General features: G+C 45.5%; 1 protein-coding gene across 3 annotated transcripts in view; it reads right to left on the reverse strand.

The window, feature by feature from the left end:
* The window catches only part of OBSCN (obscurin, cytoskeletal calmodulin and titin-interacting RhoGEF), a 308,809-nt gene that overhangs the window by 267,449 nt on the left and 21,993 nt on the right, over positions 1–19,367 (reverse strand). For all 3 annotated transcript variants that reach the window (XM_054016662.1, XM_054016661.1, XM_054016659.1), the window contains exons 3-5: positions 13,952–14,221; positions 7,176–7,436; positions 438–740 (exon numbers count right to left, since the gene is read on the reverse strand). In XM_054016662.1, coding sequence (XP_053872637.1) covers positions 438–740; positions 7,176–7,436; positions 13,952–14,221 — 834 coding nt within the window. The remainder of the gene's footprint in view (positions 1–437; positions 741–7,175; positions 7,437–13,951; positions 14,222–19,367) is intronic.

Here is a 19,367-nt window from a genome sequence, read left to right on the forward strand (position 1 = left end):
AAAACCCAATCCCCACATTTCTCCATAGACTTGTAAGGTTAAAAAGTGACAGAGTGGAGCAGGGAGCACCAGGGAACCAGATCCTGTCTGCATGAGTGTGACTGCACAATCATCACATAAACCCCATCGAGCAGTGCGACTGAAGTCCAAGACAGGAACACATAGCTAGTTGGCTCACTGACCTGCTCAAGAGTGCCTTTAAGATCATGTCTCTTCAGCTACAGCTCTGCATTCTAGGCAGCAAGGGCTTGAGATTCAATGCAGAGCTCCCTGTGCCTAGCACTTAACTTTGCAGGAGCTCAATGCGTAGCCCTGCTCGCACGCGTCCTGGAGCGCAGCCACCTTGCGTTGCTTTGCTATGCACACGGCAAGGACTTGCAAGATCACGGCCATATTGTTAGTCAACTGAGTGGTCTGAATCCCTTTGTATGGCTCACCGAGGTGCAGGGTTCCTGGGAACTCTAGATAAGAGCTCTGCCCATAGCTGTTGACTGCAGACACTCGGAACTGGTAGTCTGCCTCTTCTGCCAGATCGCTCACTGTGAACTCTGGGATGGGGATGTGAGACTGGTGGCATCTCATCCAGGTAAAGCCAGTCAGTTTCTTACGTTCCACCAGGTAGCCATCGATGAGAATGGGTTGCTCCATTTTGGGAGGGGACCAGGCAAGCGTCACTGAGGTTTCTGTTTTATTTTTCACCACGGGGTCGGATGGGGGATGAGAGGGGGGTTTTCTTGGAGCTGAAGTGCGATAAAAACACAGACAGAACCATATTATGGAATGAAAACACCACAGCGCATGACAGACACGCTGGCCCCTGCACGCTAGGGCTATCAGGAATCGGATTAGCATTCATACTCCTCTGATGACATCAATACACGGATTGTTTCAAACAGTCTTAATCTGAGATGGACAAGCAAGGAGTTTGAAGAAAAACACATCCTCAAACAGTATCATCCCCCCATCCATGTACACACACAATGCTAATGTCTCCCTAGACAATCACAGAGATCACTAGCCCCACACAACGCTACTGACCATCCACACACACAGCATACACAAAACAGCACTCAGTATCCCCAAAGAACTGACACCTCTAACACACACTACCATTAGACCCACACACCCAATACCAATAATCCCTATAACTACACACATCTTTCACCATCTGCTTTCCCACACACCTCCACTATCATGGACCCCCCCCCCCACACACACACACAGAGTATCACTGGTGTCCACCGATTGTACCCCTTTTCTCTCTCACACACAAAATATGACAGACCCAACACACACCACTAATTCCATTCCCCAAGGACACACACAAACTACCATTGACCTTTTCACACACGTACACAAATTACCATTGACCCCTACACACAGACCAATACTGACCAGGTAACAGGCTTAGATGGAGCCGGTTTAACTTATTTTATTTCAGTAACGCTCAGCCAGAATAATGGATCACCTCTTTGGTATCACTACATACTGTTACCCTGGTCAGATGTATCTTAATTGGGATTCTTCAGAAGGTGTGAACATTGCTTAAATCAAACCCTTCTTCCAGCACTTCGCTCCCTACGTTTATGCAATCCCTTTAAAGCAGGGCCGCCCAGAGGATTCAGGCAAAGCAATTTCGGGGACCTCGTCCATAAAAAAAGTTGCAATACTATAGAATACTATATTCTCGTGGGGGCCCCTGTGAGGTCCGGGGCCTGGGGCAAATTGCCCCCCACACACACACTCTGGGCGGCCCTGCTTTAAAGTAACAGTGGGCTGTAGGCACAGTACTACCACGCTGGGGAACTCCAGAAGATTCCTTCACTGAAGGAGATGGTCGGTATATTGTACACACATTTGAGTTGGCCTTGGGGAGCTCCCTAACCTAAAGACCTTGAAGTTTGCTGTTCACAATTCATCACGCTTAATGTTTCCATGCCAAATACAGACAGCCAACTTCCTGTAAAGATTCTGGGCAGTGTAGTTTAATGGACAGTTTGTTGTATTAAGCAGTTAGTATAATTAGAATGACCCCGGGAGGGCATTCAAAACACAATGGGCCAAATTCCCCTCTGCTTCATGGGTGTAAATCCAGGGTAACACCAGCGACATCCCCACAATTGCTCTGGAACAAGAGCAGAATTTTGCCCTTTGTATATACAATGCTGCTACACCACCAAAAAGCCGTACCTGAAGTGATTTGTGCGAATATCAGAATGTTGCTGGTGTTACTGGTGTGTCAGCACCTCCAGCAGACAACAGTGGTAGTGCATCCTGTGCTAGGGTGACCAGATGTCCTGATTTTATAGGGACAGTCCTGATTTTTGGGCCTTTTTCTTATATAGGCTTCTATTACTCCCCACCCCCTGTCCCGATTTTTCACATGTGCTGTCTGGTCACCCTATCCTGTGCATAATATAGATCTATGCCACATAGAGCAACCTGTGATGAGGGCCTGATCACTCCCTTGCACAGAGCAATATTACTTACTTAGAACCTGATTCAATAATAAAACTAAAATTTGGCCCAGACTTTCAACCGATGTAAACTGGCATCGCTCCACTGACTTCAGTACCAATTTATGCCAGCCGAAGATTTGGCCCTTTCATTGTAATCTGGCCAACCTCAGACATTAACACTAGAGAGATGGGATAGATAAGCCTGAGACAGAGAAAATGAATGAATAATGGCGGGTCTTTAGGATCACAGTGTTTGTGCTGGTCTGTCACTGGTCACACATGCTTGGCCTACCTCTGAAGTGAAATACCATTTAAGAATCTTTCCTCTGTCCTTTCTCTGACAGCCAATGATATACCAATCTCAGCACATCATGGCATCCTCATCCACATGGCCCTTTGTAACATGAGCTCCCAAGAGTTGGTTACTTGCTGTTTGTGCCTTCCACTGTGATTTCTAAGCCATACATTTGTTTAGTAATGTATGGACAGCCAGAGCCTTGTGTGTGGAATAATCCTGAAGAACTAAAAAAATGAAATGAAATCAATTCCCGCAAATGAACCCCAGCTTTCCGGGAGCCTGAGTTTTTGTTCTGATGCTCTGTCAGGCCATCTATGGAATCCCATCCATAGCTTTCTACTTCTGCAACTATTTGTATACAGTAGGTTATCCAAGACTTATGTTTAAAACTTCTTTGGGTAAGTTCTGAAGTCTCTGGAGAAGGCCAAAGTCTGATCAAAATTGTTCACTACTTTAGAGGCTAAATACCTTCTGAGAGGCAGCATTTCCTAGTGGTAAGAGCAGGCGTCGGCATCATTTGATATGTTCGATTCCCTCCCATATCTGTCACTGATTTACTGAGTAACTCTGGGCAAGTCTCATCTTGTGCCTACATTGCACCTCTACCTTGTGCCTCTGTTTACCCATCCATAAATTGAGTGTAATAATAATATGATTTTTTAAAGCACAAACCTTGGAGAATGAGAGAGGTGCATTCTTCTTTTAATGAGGGCTAATAAACCAGCCAACACTACCCCAGTATGGCTCAGTGAAAAAGATGTGAACACAGTCCATGGGATTTTCAAGTAGCTAACATGGCATTTTTCTAATGGAACACTTAAGCATGGTAGCACATGAAGTGTAAAAATAGGAAACCTTGGCATGATCCACTCTTCTTCCTTAGTTACATAAATATATATTCCAGTGTTATATGATACACTGTCACACTACCCATTGGGTTACTGACAATCAAACCACCTAGGTCAAAGTTCCTAGTACTTTAACATTCATCTTGGGTTCAGAAGAACATCTAGCTACTGAAATCAGATTGTTGGGCCTTACTGTTATATATTTAACAATATTTAATAGCGAGAGATATGCTGGTGGGAGGGCAGCTTCTTAAAAGTTTTCATCTCCATGGTTAACCAGCTACAATTTAATAATGTGAACACCGGAGTCAATCATTACAATAAGGTTTTGCTTGCAGGTCATGTGATATTGCGTGCTTTGCCAGATACTGATAAACAGCTCAGTAACTGTTACAGTGCTAATGATGGGACTGATCCTGTTTGGTTCAATGGCTCTCAGCAGCCCCACGAAACAAATTGTTCCAGCACCTCTGCTTGGGTGTTTAATGAATGACATGCCATCAGTGATAATGGGAATGGGTGACTGTCTAGTTCCACAACTAGAGTCTGAACTTCCCAACTTTTTAAATACTTCTCTATAGAGAATTGTGTGTAAAGTGGAGATGAGAAGGTAGGGCTAACTGCTTGGAAAGAACAAAGCACCATCCCTTTTCCCCTCCAAATCCCTCTTTAAAACCAACCTCAAATTTTCAGGTTTTATTCCAAATTGGAACAAAAATTAATTTTGAAATCTTGAACTCCCCCAGGAAACATTCTCCGCCCAGCTCTACTCACCTGGAGCTGTTCTCAGAGGGCATCACCTTTGCATATTCACACTCCCTGCCCATCTTCCCCACTTCTTTAGAGGCTCCAGGCCACTCCCCTCCCCCCCCATTCCTTTTATACCCTCACAATCCTCTGCAGGGGAGAAGGACAGAGGGACAAGCAACCCCAATGGGCACTGACCTCTAGAAGATTCAGTAGCCAGGAGGTGTCAGTCCCACAGGGCAGACACCACTCAGAGAACCACCTATGCATTTGGGGAATAGAGTTTTTAAAGCACTTGGCACATTTACAGCGCTCTGTAAACAATGAACACAAACAAAGGCACTGTAGGTTGCCTGTGTGAATTGCTATCTGTGTACTGCATCTTTAAATGGAGAGACGTCCCCTGCCCTAGTTCTGAATCACTGCCTGTAGCAGTACAGACCCATGGCCGCAGTGCCTCCTGCTGGTCATGCTGGGAAATAGCTCTCTTGGACCACCAGGACGCCCTTTACTAGCGGTGTCTCGCTCGCCATTACTTCCACTTCCTCCACCCTCTCCACCACCTGGACCCAGGTGTCGCTCCTGGACTGCGGTGTCCTCTTCAGGATATGGCCCTCCTGCTTTGTCCCAGCCCACTGTCTCCCCCATTTCGGGGAACAGGCGGGCCTCAGTCCCTCCACTTGCCTCAGCAGCCAACTGCAGTCTCTAGTCTAGCCTAGGGCTACCATACGTCCGGATTTCCCCGGACATGTCCAGCTTTTCACTCTTTAAATAGCCGTCCGGGGAGGGGGGGGGATTTCTAAAAATATCCGGGATTTCCCCCCGGTCGGCTATTTATCGACCAAAAAGCTGCTGACAGGGCGGCCGAGTGCCGCTCGCACTGGGGCCTCGGCAGCCAAAGCCCTTTCCTGGCTCCCCCCATCCCCTGCAGCCTTAGCACGCCGCTCGGCAGCGCTCGGGTGGGGCGGGGCGCTCCTTGGGGCGCGGAGCCAGAGACATCTGCTCTAAGCCGAGTGGCACAGTAAGGGGGCCGGGGAGTTGGAGAAGGGGGGCAGTAAGAGGACAGGGAGAGGGGTGGATGGGTCAGGAGTTCTGGGAGGGCTGTCAGGGGGGCAGGGGTGTGGAGAGGGGTTGGGACAGTCAGGGACAGGGAGAGTTAGATGGATAGGGGACTCTGGGAGGGCTGTCAGGAGGTGGAAAGTGGGAGGGAGTGGCTAGGGGGCAGGGCTACCAGCCCCCCTCCCCCGCCCCCCCGGTGTCCTCTTTTTTGAAAGTTCAGATATGGTAACCCTAGTCTAGCCCCTGGCTTCAGGGACAAACTGCAGTCTGGATTTAGGCCCCTCTCCTCATTGGCGTGGGGGGGGGACTCAGACCTGCCCACTACTCTGGGTCCCAGCCCAAGGATCCTATAGCGGGCAGCCACTTACTGCCCCTCCTCCTATTCTCGCTGCCCACTTTCCCTGAGCCACTTCCTCCGTAGCCCTAGCACATTCTCTGCCCTTACATCAGGGCCTCAGTCTGGCCATGGTCAGCCAAGAGCTCCCCTATTGCTCCGCTACCCTGCCCAGCACTGCAGTATCTCCGGTGCTCCTTGGCAGACAGTCCTTCCCCTTGCCCTCCAAGAAGAGACTGCCCCTTGCTCTGCTGAGTAGCCCTTTATATATGGGCTGCTCCAGCAAGCCTTCTCCTGACTGGCTCTCCCAATAAACCCTTTCCTGATTGGCTGGTTTCTGTGCAGCCTCTCCAAGGCCTTAACCCTTCTCCTGCCTGTGTGGCGCAGCCGCCCCACCACACAGCCATTTTGTGCTCAATGCAGACTGTTACAGCAGAGATACACACATATACTGCACTCTCACCCTGGAAGTTTTGTTCTCTCTAATTTTGATATTATCATAATTTAACAAAGTTCACATTTATGGTATAAACTCTTTGGAACAGGCATGGGACCTTCTATTGTCTTTGTATAGCATCTAGCTTACCATGGGACTAGCAGGAAATAATTATACTGAGAGTGTATTCTTGATCTTTGTGAGTGGGTAATTCTTTGAAAACATCCGCTTAATGTGTAGCAGCAGTCAAAAAACTTAAGAGAATGTTAGGAACCACTAGGAAAGGGATAGATAATAAGACAGTAAATATTGTAATTCTACTATATAAATCCATGGTACGCCCACACCTTGAATATTGTGTCCAGTTCTGGTTGCCCCATCTCAAACAAGATCTGTTAGAATTGGAAAAGGTACAGAGAAGGGCAACAATAATGATTAGGGGTATGACAAAAGATTAAAAAGACTGGGGCTGTTCATCTTGGAAAAGAGACGACTAAGGTGGGATATGACAGAGGTCTATACAATTATTGAATCGTAAGGAGAATGTGAATAAAGAAGCGTTATTTACCCCTTCACAAAACACAAGAACCAGGGGTAACACAATGAAATTAGCAGGGAGCAGGTTTAAAAAAAACAATCGGAAGTACTTCTTCACACAACACACACTAAACCCGAAGGCCAAAAGTATAACTGGGTGCAAAAAGAATTAGATAAGTTGATAGAGGACAGGTCCATCAATGGCTATTAGTCAAGACAGTCAGGGACGCAACCCCATGCTCTGGGTGTCCCTAAGGCTCTGACTGCCAGAAACTGGGACTGGATGACAGGGCATGGATCACTCAATCATCGCCCTGTTCTGTTCACTCCCTCTGAAGTATCTGACTTCGGCCACTGTCAGAGAGGCTACTGAGCTAGATTGGACCATTGGTCTGACCCAGTATGACCATTCTTCTATTCTGACGCTCGCTGCAATATAGAATAAAGGAAAGCTTACTGGACACAGTGAACTGGGTAGATGTTCTGCACTCATCAGCCAGGAATGCGATCTCCCCAGCGTCTTCCATCTTGCACTCCCGGATAATCAGCGTATGTTGCTTGCCGGATGAGGTGATGGTGATTCGGTCATTGGGCTTCATTTCTTCCATATTCTTCAGCCAGCGGATGTTCTGGCACTCATTGTCCAGCTCCACGCAGAATATGGCTGTGTCGTTTATGGGGACCGTAGTCTTCCGTGGCAGTTTTTTAATGATGTTCCCTGTATGAAAGAAAACGACTACAGTCATAATACAGCAGACGCAGAATACTGCGGTACCCAGATCAGCTAGATCAGAACAATGCCAAAAGCTCTAACTCAATCACAACTTACGGGTTTGTTATATAGGAATAATTGAGTGAGGTTCTATGGCCCATGTTATGCAGGAGGTCAGATTAGACAGGAACATGGGATCAAAAGGGATTTCCTAGGTCATCAATTCCACTCCCCTGTTATTGCAGGCAACCCCATCCTATAATCCCACTGATAAATTTACCAAGCTCCATCTTAAAATTAGTTAGCTGGTTTGCCCCCACTCCTCCTATTGTGAGGCTGTTGCAAAACCTCAGTCCTCTGATGGTTCTAATTTCCAGCCTAAACGTAGTAATGGTCAATTTATTCCCATTTGTTCTTGTGCCAACATTGTCCTTTAGGTTAAATAGCTCTCCCCTTCCCTCCCCCCCCCCCCCCCCCCCCGCCAACCCGGTGTTTACTCCCTGATGTATTTAGAGTGAGCAATCATATGATCATAATGGTGTCTCCTATCCTTAAAATCTACAAAGCTATGAAAAGGTGAAAATCTCCCTCTCAGGTTAATATTTGATATGTCTTCTATTGGGGCAATAGATAGTATAGGTTGCCCTTGCAAAGGATGGATCTGATGATCTGCAACTGCTATGAGTCCACAAAGGAAGCTTGTGTCTTAGAAAGCAGATAGATCTCTACAGTTCTCCACTAAATTTGTCTAATGCCTGGCATAATTGATGGCCTGCATATGCCACTCACCTGATCTAACAGGAAATAACTTTAAGAACCTCAGATATTATCAGAGCAGACCAAGCAATTTACATTGGGTCAAACTCACTTATTCCTGGTCTTTTACTTTCCTGCAACTTCGAAATGTTCATGACTTGCAAGGAAAAACTGAAAGTTATGGATGAAACTGATCCCAGGTAAATTTGGGTGGGACATCAGGAAAACAGTCCTATGAATAAGGTCATCTTAGACCTGGAACCATCTCTAAAAGGAAGCACCAGAACCCCCATGACTGGAGTGATTCTAATTCAGTATGGCACCAGGAGATTTCCTATAGGTAACAATCCTGAATTGCCAGGGGAGGTAGGGTTCACTATGGCTAAGGATATGAGTATGTCCTGGTGCACACTGTCATGGAACCTGTGAGTATTGCCCTTTATTTCAACTCAACCATGAAAGGTCACCACGATCACGGAATTGTGAATTTTGCCATTTATACAGACCCTGCTACCCCACATTAACAGTTTGTTGGTTCACTTCAATCGGCTGTTGTGCATTAACAGTGCATTAGTTGCTTTGATCCAGTCCCACTCATAGACTACAAGGGCAGAAGGGACCATCATGATCATCTATTCTGACATCCTGTGCATTGTTGACCACAGAACCTCACCCACCCATTCCTGTAGTAGGTCCATAACCTATGGATTAGTTAGTGAAGTCCTCAAATCTTGATTTAAAGAATTAAGTTACAGAGAATCCACCATTTACTCTAGTTCAAACCAGCAAATGACCCGTGCTCCACATAGCAGAAGAAGGTGGAAAAAAAACAGGGTTTCTGCCAATCTGGCCTGGGGGTAAATTCCTTCCCAGCCCCAGATATGGTGATCATTTAGATCCTGATCATGTGGGCAAGATCCACCACCCAAACACCTGGGAAAGAATTCTCTGTAGTAACTCAGAGCCCTCCCCATCTAGTGTCCCATCACCAGCCATTGGGTATATTTGCTAACAGCAGTTGTGGATGGGCCTTATGCCATTGTAGACAGTCTCACCATACCATCCCCTCCATAAACTTATCGAGCTCAATCTTAAAACAAGTTAGGTTTTTTGCTCCCACTTCTCCCCTGGGAAGGCTGTTCCAGAACTTCACTCCTCTGATGGTTAGAAACCTTCATCTAATTTCAAGCCTAGATTGATTGATGGCAGTTTATATCAATTTGTTCTTGTGTCAGCATTGGCTCTTAACTTAAATAACTTCTCTCCCTCCCTGGTATTTATCCCTCTGAGGTATTTATAGAGAGCAATCATATCTCCCCTTGGCCTTTGTTTGGTTAGGCTAACCAAGCCAAGTTCCTTAAGTCTCTTCTCATAAGGTAGGTTCTCCATTCCTTTGACCATCCTAATAGCCCTTCTCTGCACCTGGTCCAGTTTGAATTCATCTTTCTTAAACCATGGGAGACCATAATTGCACACAGTATTCCTGATAAGGTCTCATCAGTGTCTTGTATAATGGTAATAACACTTGCCTATCTCAACTGGAAATACCTTGCCTGAGCTATCCCAAGATTGCATTCGCTTTTTTCACAACTGCATCACATTGGCGGCTCAGTCATCCAGTTATCGACCAACACAGCCAGGTCTTCCTCCTCCTCTGCCATTTCCAACTGATACTTTCCCATCTTACAACAAAAATTATTGTTGTTAATCCGTAAGTGCATGATCTTGCACTTTGCACTATTAAATTTCATCCCATTTCTATTACTCCAGTTTTCAAGGTTATCCATATCTTTTTGCACGATATTCTAATCCTCCTCCGTATTGGCAATACCTCCCAACTTTGTGTCATCTGCAAATTTTATTAGCACATGCCTGCATGTTGTGTCAAGGTGATTAGTGAAAATATTAAATACAATTCGTCACAAGACCAATCCTTGAGGAACTCCAGCCTGACGGTTCACCTTTCAGCATGACCCATTATAGTCTCCCCTTTAACCAGTTCCTTTCCCACCTTTCGAATCTCATATTAAAGCCCCATCTTCTCCAATTTAACTAATAATTTCCCATGTGGAACTGTATCAAATGCCTTACTGAAAGCCAGGTAGATTAGATCTACTGCATTTCCTTTGTTTAGAAAAATCAGTTATCTTCTCAAAGAAAGAGATCAGGTCAGTCTAGCATGATCTATCTTTAGTAAACCATGTTGTATTTTATCCCAATTACTTGTTTACCTCTATGTCCTTAACTGCTTTTTCTTTCCAAATTTGTTCTTGAGACCTTGCATACAATTGAGGTCAAACTAACTTGCCCATAGTTTCATGGATCGCCTTTCCCCCCCCTTTCTTAAATATAGGTACTATGTTCACAATTCTCCAGTCACAGGGTAGGACCCCCCCCCCAAATTTATGGATTCATTAAAAATTCTTACTATTGGGCTTGCAATTTCATGTGCCACTTCCTTTAATATTCTTGGAGGGAGATTATCTGGGCCCTCCAATTTGGTCCCATTAAACTGTTTTGAGTTTGGCTTCCACCTCCTTCCATATTCTTGTTCCAATAGCCACCTGCCATTGTCCCAACCTCATTACCCTTATTAAAAACTGAGGCAAAATATTAGTGTAGGTGTTGGGCCCCACCTAGATTATCTTTAATCTCCACATCATCCTCAGTGTTTAGCAGTCCCGCTTCTTCCTTCCTTGTTTTCCTTTTATTTATATGGTTGAAAAAATCTTTTACTATTGGTTTTAATTTCCTTTGCCATGTCCAACTCCACTTGGCTTTTGACAGTTCTCACTTTCCCCCCTACACTTTCTGACCTCCAAAAAGTAGCATTCCTTGCTGATCCACCCTTCCTCCATTCCTTTTAGGCTTTCTGCTTTCTCCTAATAACCTGTTTGAGATCCTTGTTCATCCACTTTGGTCTACAACCCTTCCCTCTGAATTTTTTCCTCTTTGCTTGGGAGACAGGCTTCAGATAGTCCTGTTTCAAAGAGGACCTGACCAAAGTGAGCTAATTAACTTTTTGTGCTCATCAGCAGGGTCCATAAAGTTACCATGACCATAGTTCGAAATTATTTATTTTTATTGTGACTGTACACATTACGCATAATTTTACCTTGACAAAATGGTATCCATAACCATGGCAGATCAGACAAGTACTCTATTGCTAGTATTCAATATCCCATCTCTGGGATTGACCAGTATGGGATGCAAATAGGAATAGCTGTAACGATATTCAAGTCATGGATGGATTTTTTTTTTCAGAAGAGGAGAGGAGGGGTATTAATAGGGGCATCGGAAAAAGTGGGGTTTTTTACCCACAAAAGCTTATGCCCAAATAAATCAGTTAGTCTTTAAGGTGCCACCGGACTCCTCGGTATTAATAGGGTTATCCTCTTTGTCTTGTTTGCCACCACCACCACCACCACCGCACATGTGGCAATGAATACTACAGAAAGATGGATCAGATGCTCCACAACATCATTTTTGTGGTGTATTGGAATCTGTGTTAAAAATAACAAGAGATTTTTAAGTGTGAGGATTTCCTGGTCCTGCTTGCAAGTGAGGGGGCTCTGAGGGAAGCCATGTGACATGGGTCATCTGAATGAGTCTGCAGCCACGCACTCTAGGGTAAAGTGGGGTGAGTTGTGCCTCGCTCTTTTAGGGAGCAGCCTGCTTTGTCGCTCTCTGTTTTGGGGAGTTATTCTGAATTCTGAGAAATAAAGCATTGTGACATTGCAACCTTTCAACAAGAGTATTTATGTTTTTTATCTAACTTCTTTGTGTGCATAACAGTTTTCATCTCTAAATTTTATAATTTCACAATTAATCAAGGAATCCATAATACATTCCCAAGAGTGGGTTGTAATTTCCTTCATCAACTCCCGCATCTCTTTGGGTCAAATGTCCCATAATGCTTGCACCTCTCCATTTGTTTGCAGGTTTAAAACCTGCATTTGTATATACAGATCTGGCAGGGGCCACCAGGTTTTACAGTGGGATTCCTCCATGGCCTTTGATTAGAGTACAGTCAGACTGGAAATGAAAAGGGCCAAATTCAGTTCTTTAGCTTTTACAAGAGTGTATCTCCATTAGTTTCAATGGAGATCATTATAATTTACATAAGTAGAATTTACATAAGTTGAATCAACATCAGAATCAGGATCACAGCTATCGGATTTAGATTTCATGTAGGTGAATCCACAAACTTAAAATTAACAGACACTTCTGCAAACATGTCTCTGTGTTTTTGAGAAACCTACACTGGCCCAAACCCTAGATCTCAATACACATCAACCCTAAGCTCCCAAACTTTGGGAAAATTGGCATCTGGATTTGGATACATCCAGATTTTGCCACTGGAGTTTAAACCATATTATGGGGCAAACCAAACCCCTGATGAAGAACAGCCGTAAACTTCAGGAAAGTTTGGATCTGGCTTAATATCTGAACTCTGCAGCTGAGGCCCATATTTAATGGTAACTTTAGTGATACATTTCCTTTTTAAACAATGCTCCCTATATTGTTAGTAATTATAAGGAGCTAAAGCTCTATAGGGAAGTATGATTAGCATCAAAACATCAGTGCTTTTGAAAACCCCGCCCCATAGTGCAGATGGGAAAACTGAGTCCAGGAATGCTATTTGCCTAAGTCTGTAGAGGAAGTCAGAGGCAGACTTGGGTTTACAGTGTAGGAGTTCTTGGCTCCCAGTCTATTGCTCAGGTGATGGGAGTGAAATTCACCCCTGTGCATGCAGCCAGCGCAAGACTGACACCACTTAAGACCTAACAATAGTGCTGAAGCAGGACTTAAGTAGTGCCTAGCCCCTGGGTTGCTCCCTGCCCAGGTGAATTTCGCTCTTAGAGAAGTGTGATCGGTACAGTCATTAATGTGAGCAACTCAAAAATCCACCTGTGAAGTAGTGATGTGGTTACAGATTTGTTCTAGGGCTGAAGTTCCCTGTTCTCATCACCTCATGCTGCCTTTCGTGAATTTTCATCACAACCTCTTGAAAACATGTTCATTGAGAATTTTTTTTTTTTTACATTCTCTTAGCAAAATCATAGCTTTTAGTGGCGAAATGACACTTTTCTGCCTCAAAAATGGCCTTTTATTTTTTTGCAAAAAGTATAGAGTGGAAATGAACTCACTTTTTCTGTCAAGCCTACCAAAATGTTTACTTTCCCCATCAGTCACCAATGATTGACTCTTGGCCCTACTCTCAAAGTAGTGCTGTGCTCTTGTAACCTGCAATAGGACAGTGTGGCTTTATGTCCCTCCAGTGGCTGGTCCACATAGAACATTTCTGAGTTTGCTACTGCTTACCGCTAAAGGATTTGGGGAAGATTTTGGTCAATGGGAGACAGGCTCTTAGGAGCTTTTGACAACCCCAGTAGGTGCCTATTTGCATCTTTAGGCATCTAACTACCTTTAAAAAGCTGGCCCCAAATCCTTTCCCCTAAGTGGTACAGACTCATGCTTACAGATTGGGATTTCCAGGTTCAATCCCTGTTAACCACCCCTCAATGGGATCATTCCACTGTGCTAGTAACGCTGCAGGCCTTTTGAAATCACGTTCCCAATACACTGTGCACCACCCACCAGAGCATAAAATGCAAACACTCGTTTCAACTCCAGATGAAATCATCAGTGCTGTCAGGCAGGATTTACTTTAGCCCACACAAACAAAAATCTTTAGGGGGCGGGGGAGAGGGAGGGCACAAAAAGGGAAGGAGAAACCTACTGTAGTGGATTCTCTCTCTTACCCTGGACAGTCAGTTCCGCGATGGTCCTGCTCCCCTCCTTCATTTCACAGATGTAGACGGCGTCATCGTCCGTGGTGACATTCTGGACGGTGAGCCGGCGGTACGTCCCCTCTTCTTCGATGTTGTACTTCTTGCTCTGCTGGAGTTTGGTCTCCTCCTTGAACCAGGCAGTTTCAGTGCTAGGGACGGGCACCTCACATTGGAAGGTGGCAGATTCTTTCTCCTGAACTTCAACATCCTTCAGTTTTGTCTTGAACGGTATTGTGGGCTCTTAGAAATGAGACAAAGGAACAAGAACTTATGACATCATTGGGGAACCTAACGTGCAAGTAAGTAAATAGAAAAATATATGCGTCATTCATTATTATTGTGTGTATATATATCTCCTCATATATGTTCCATTCTATATGCATCCGAAGAAGTGGGCTGTAGTCCACGAAAGCTTATGCTCTCATAAATTTGTTAGTCTCTAAGGTGCCACAAGTACTCCTGTTCTTTTTTATTGTTGTTGTTATTTGCACTGTAATGGTGTCTAGAGGCCCTAACCGTTATCCTGGGCGCTGTACAAACATGCAATAAACAGACAGTCCTGGCCTTGCAGAACTTCCATTCCCTGTTAGTGACAGGACACAACAGGTGAATAAAAAACACTAAACAAGTGGGGATCTGGGGGAGATAGGACAAGGTAACAGTAATAGGGGAATGTGAGCTGAGTCCACTATTGAGCTGCCATGGTTGCACCGTTATCACCCAGCAATGTTCTGTAGGCATCCCAGCAGAGGGTGAGCCTACAGGAGGGATTTGAAGGGGGACAGAGTAGTGGCTTTGTAGATTATTTTCAGGGAGTTTGTTCCACACACAAGGGTCGGTGTAGGAGAAAGCACCAAAGTGGTTGGAAGGAGACATGGACCAATGGGTGACACAGGTTGGCACTACTGGTGGAGCAAACACTGAAGTCAACTCCACGCTAATCAATCTGACAGGTAGGGCAGGACTAAATTATTAATGGTCTTTACGATAATGCCAGTGAGCATGTGGCATGCATGGCGGGGAAGAGGCAGCCACTGGTGGGACTCCGAGCAGATGACGTAGTCAGAACAATGGGCCGGGATGATCTTATGCGGCAACGCAGATCTGGAAAAGCTTGCTCTGTGTGCTTTGGAAACTTGGCCTAATAAATACAAGTCTGTCCGGGCAGCTGAAGCCGGACAAGATGACATAAACAGGTTTTGTAAAAGTCCACGCTGTGCCGGGTCATGGCCTCTCAAGGAGGGCATAACAACTGTTCCTGCAGGTTTTTTTGTATGAGGCACTCAGAGCACTTTATGAAGCGGGGAGGAAGGGGTAAGGATTATTATCCACATATTATAGGTGGGGAAACAGAGATAGAGAGGTGATGTGACTGTGGTGGAACAGGGAATTGCACACAGGTCTCCCAAGCCATAGGCTAGCGCTCTAACCACTGGACCATCCTTCCTCACTGACAAGATCAGAAGTCGGACTAGAACCCAAGTCACCTAACTCCGCCATCACTGCCTTGGCCATTGGGCCACATTGTTCCTATTTAGGTAGAAAACAGGTTAGAACAGAAGTGCTGACGCTGATACAGGGCATTAAGGGGATACATTTTACAAACAAAACGAAGGGATTCATTCATACCATTTCCATTGAATATTAACAGCAGCTTTGTAGCTAAATCATCAGACAATGCTTTGAAAGTGCATCCCTAACACTTCCTAATATTCTGACACACAACTGGGGAGAGATAAATTGACACCGGGTGAAGGCCGTAGGAACAGGTTCTGATAAGAGCAATTGTAAGGAGCCTGGGGCAGCTCTAGCTTTTTTGCCGCCCCAAGCACGGCAGGCCGGCTGCCTTCGGCAACATGCCTGCGGGAGGTCCGCCAATCCCGCGGCTTCGGCGTACCCGCTGCCAAATTGCCGCCGAAGCCGCGGGACCGGTGGACCTCCCGCAGGCATGTCGCTGAAGGCTGCCTGACAGCTGCCCTCACAGGGACCGGCAGGGCGTCCCCCGCGGCTTGCCGCCCCAGGCACGCGCTTGGAGCACTGGTGCCTGGAGCCGCCGCTGTAAGGAGCTCGGTGGCCTTGTAACACGGCCAGAATGGCTAATGCATGCACATCAGCACTTTCTCTCTACTGGGTGGAACATCAGAGCCCAGCAAGGGACCATTTAACCCTCTTGGGGCTGGAGGCCCACAGAGATTAGGCCCTAAACCATCCTGGATTTGTGCTTTGGAGGCGGGGAGCCTCCAGGCTGTAAACTTCAGAGGCGTGTGGAATATACTTTTGGAAACGAGGTTATTCTACCCACATGCCTTGCGTCTCGGCAAAGAAGGCATAAAACAGCATCCCCTTTGGGGAGGAAAAGCTAACGTACACACCCGCCTGCTGTGGCAAGGACAGAAGGTGAGAGCCTGTCTCCCAGCATGCAACACTTCCTTCTGCCTGCTGCACAGTGCACCTTCTGAAAGCAGCTCTGCCAGTAACCCACCAGTCACCGTCAGGGAGCGGAGGGGGGTGTGGAAGCTTCCTGCGAATGGGGGGGAGGGCAAGAGGGATAGGAGGGGGAGCGAAGGGAGATACTGAGACTCAGCACGGGAGGGCAGTCAGCTCCAGGCTGCCAAGAAGGGTCCCGGGGGTTCCTATCTGCTCCCGGGGCTGTTCCCAGCCAGCTGGGTCCCACTCTCTGCCTCCACCCTGCCTAGGTGTGCATGAGTTTACACGGTACAGATCCCCCATAAAGGGCCTCATAGAGAAGCCAGTGGACGTTTATCTAAGGGAGTCAAAGCTAATGTAACATAAACCTTCTCTGACCCGTTCAGCATGTAAGTTATATTCCTCCCACTAACTAACCTTGCACCCCACTTCCTGTCACCTCTGAATCTGTCCCTCTGGGAGTTTGAGCTGATGTAACTGATACGCTGAGAGGCAAGGACTGAGGGGCAGAGCAGGAAAGCAAAAACCAGAGAGTATAAGACTCCATGAGTCAAATTCAGAGATGATGTATAAATTAGAATTTGTGTACACAGAAACACTTGCCTCAGGAAAAAATAATCCAAATTAACTTTTAAAGAGGATTAGTTAAATTGCATTAAATCCTTATCTGGACACTCTTATTCAGAATGAAAGTGGCCTTAATTCAATTAAGAATAAGAATCTAAATTAAATTAAGGCAACTTTATTTCTGAATAAGAGCATCTACACAAGGGCTTTATGCAGTTGAACTAATCTACTTTACAATCAGACCTTTAGTTAATTTGGATAAATTTTCCTGGTTGTCCCCGTGTACAGCAGGGTGTTAATCTAAGGGATTGCAATTTACACGCTGAGGGCATCAGAAGAAAGTGTAAAATACACCAATTTCGATTCACTTCTCTATGTGAAGCAATCAGTCAAATTATACATCTTTATCAGTTCCATTTTCTTTACAATTGCAGAATAGTATCTAAAACAAAATAGGTGCAATTCCATTGTGGCCGATCAGGCTCATATATATCCTCCAAAAATAGCATAGTGTTGTATAGAATCATAGAAGATTAGGGATGGAAGAGACCACAGGAGGTCATCTAGTCCAATCCCCTGATCAAAGCAGGACCAACACCAACTAAATCATCCCAGCCAGGGCTTTGTCAAGCCAGGCCTTAAAAACCTTGAAGGATGGAGATTCCACCACCTCCCTAGGTAACCCATTCCAGTGCTCCACCACCCTCCTAGTGAAAGAGTTTTTCCTAATATCCAACCTAGACCTCCCCCACTGCAACTTGAGACTATTGCTCCTTGTTCTGTCATCTGCCACCACTGAGAACAGCCGAGCTCCATCCTCTTTGGAACCCCCCTTCAGGTAGTTGAAAGCAGCTATCAAATCCCCCCTCACTCTTCTCTTCTGCAGACTAAATAAACCCAGTTCCCTCAGCCTCTCCTCATAAGTCATGTGTCCCAGCTCGGTGATCATTTTCGTTGCCCTCCACTGGACTCTTGCCAATTTGTTCACATCCTTTCAGTAGTGGAGGGCCCAAAACTGGATGTAATAGTCCAGTTGTGGCCTCACCAGTGCCAAATAGAGGGGAATAATCACATCCCTCAATCTGCTGGCAATGCTCCTACTGGTGCAGCCCAAGATGACGTTAGTCTTCTTGGCAACAAGGGCACACTGTTGACTCAAATCCAGCTTCTCATCCACTGTAATCCCCAGGTCCTTTTCTGCAGAACTGCTGCTTAGCCAGTCGGTCCCCAGCCTGTAGCATGCATGGGATTCTTCCATCCTAAGTGCAGGACTCTGAACTTGTCCTGATTGAACCTCATCAGATTTCTTTTAGCCCAATCCTCCAATTTGTCTAGGTCACTCTGGACTCTATCCCCACCCTTCAGCGCATCTACCTCTCTCCCAAGCTTATCTGCAAACCTGATGAGGGTGCAATCCATCCCATCATCCAGATCATTAATGAAGATGTTGAACAAAACCGGCCCCAGGACCGACCTCTGAGGCACTCCACTTGATACCGGCTGCCAACTAGACATGGGGCCATTGATCACTACCCGTTGAGCTCGACAATCTAGCCAACTTTCTATCAACCTTATAGTCCATTCATCCAATCCATACTTCTTTAACTTGCTGGCAAGAATACTGTGGGAGACCATATCAAAAGCTTTGCTAAAGTCAAGATATATGACGTCCACCGCTTTCCCTATATCCACAGAGCCAGCTATCTCATCATAGAAGGCAAGCATGTTGGTCAGGCATTTATATAATGATATGTGCTTGTATTTATGTATTTATTAATGTATGTATGTCAGGCATGCATGTGATGTGCGCTTGTATTTGTGTTATCCAACCACGAGGTGTCTGCGTGTGCCATATAGAGTTCCAGGCAAAATGTGATCTTTGGTAAATAAGAGGGACAACGCTGGAAAACAAGCAGAGTGGAAGCTGTTTTCATTAATAAATTTGAGACAGGCTGTAATTTTATATATCATGACAAAAAGAAACAGTATTTTTCAACTCATCTCATACAAGTACTCTAGCGCAATCTCTTTATCGTGAAAGTACAATTTACAAATGTAGATTTTTTTTGTTACATAACTGCACTCAAAAACAAAACAATGCAAAACTTTAGAGCCTACAAGTCCACTCAGTCCTACTTCTCATTCAGCCAATCGCTAAGACAAACAAGTTTGTTTATATGTACGGGAGATAATGCTGCCCACTTCTTATTTACAATGTCACCAGAGAGTGAGAAAAGGCGTTCACATGGGACTTTTATAGCCGGCATTGCAAGGTATTTATGTGCTAGATATGCTAAACATTCGTATGCCCCTTCATGCTTTGGCCACCATTCCATCTGTCATGGAAATATCTTGTGGCGCTGGCTAAAATGGTTCCATGAGAACACCTGTT

The sequence above is a fragment of the Malaclemys terrapin genome, chromosome 2 (assembly GCF_027887155.1).
Source record: "Malaclemys terrapin pileata isolate rMalTer1 chromosome 2, rMalTer1.hap1, whole genome shotgun sequence".
Lineage (NCBI taxonomy): Eukaryota > Metazoa > Chordata > Testudines > Emydidae > Malaclemys > Malaclemys terrapin.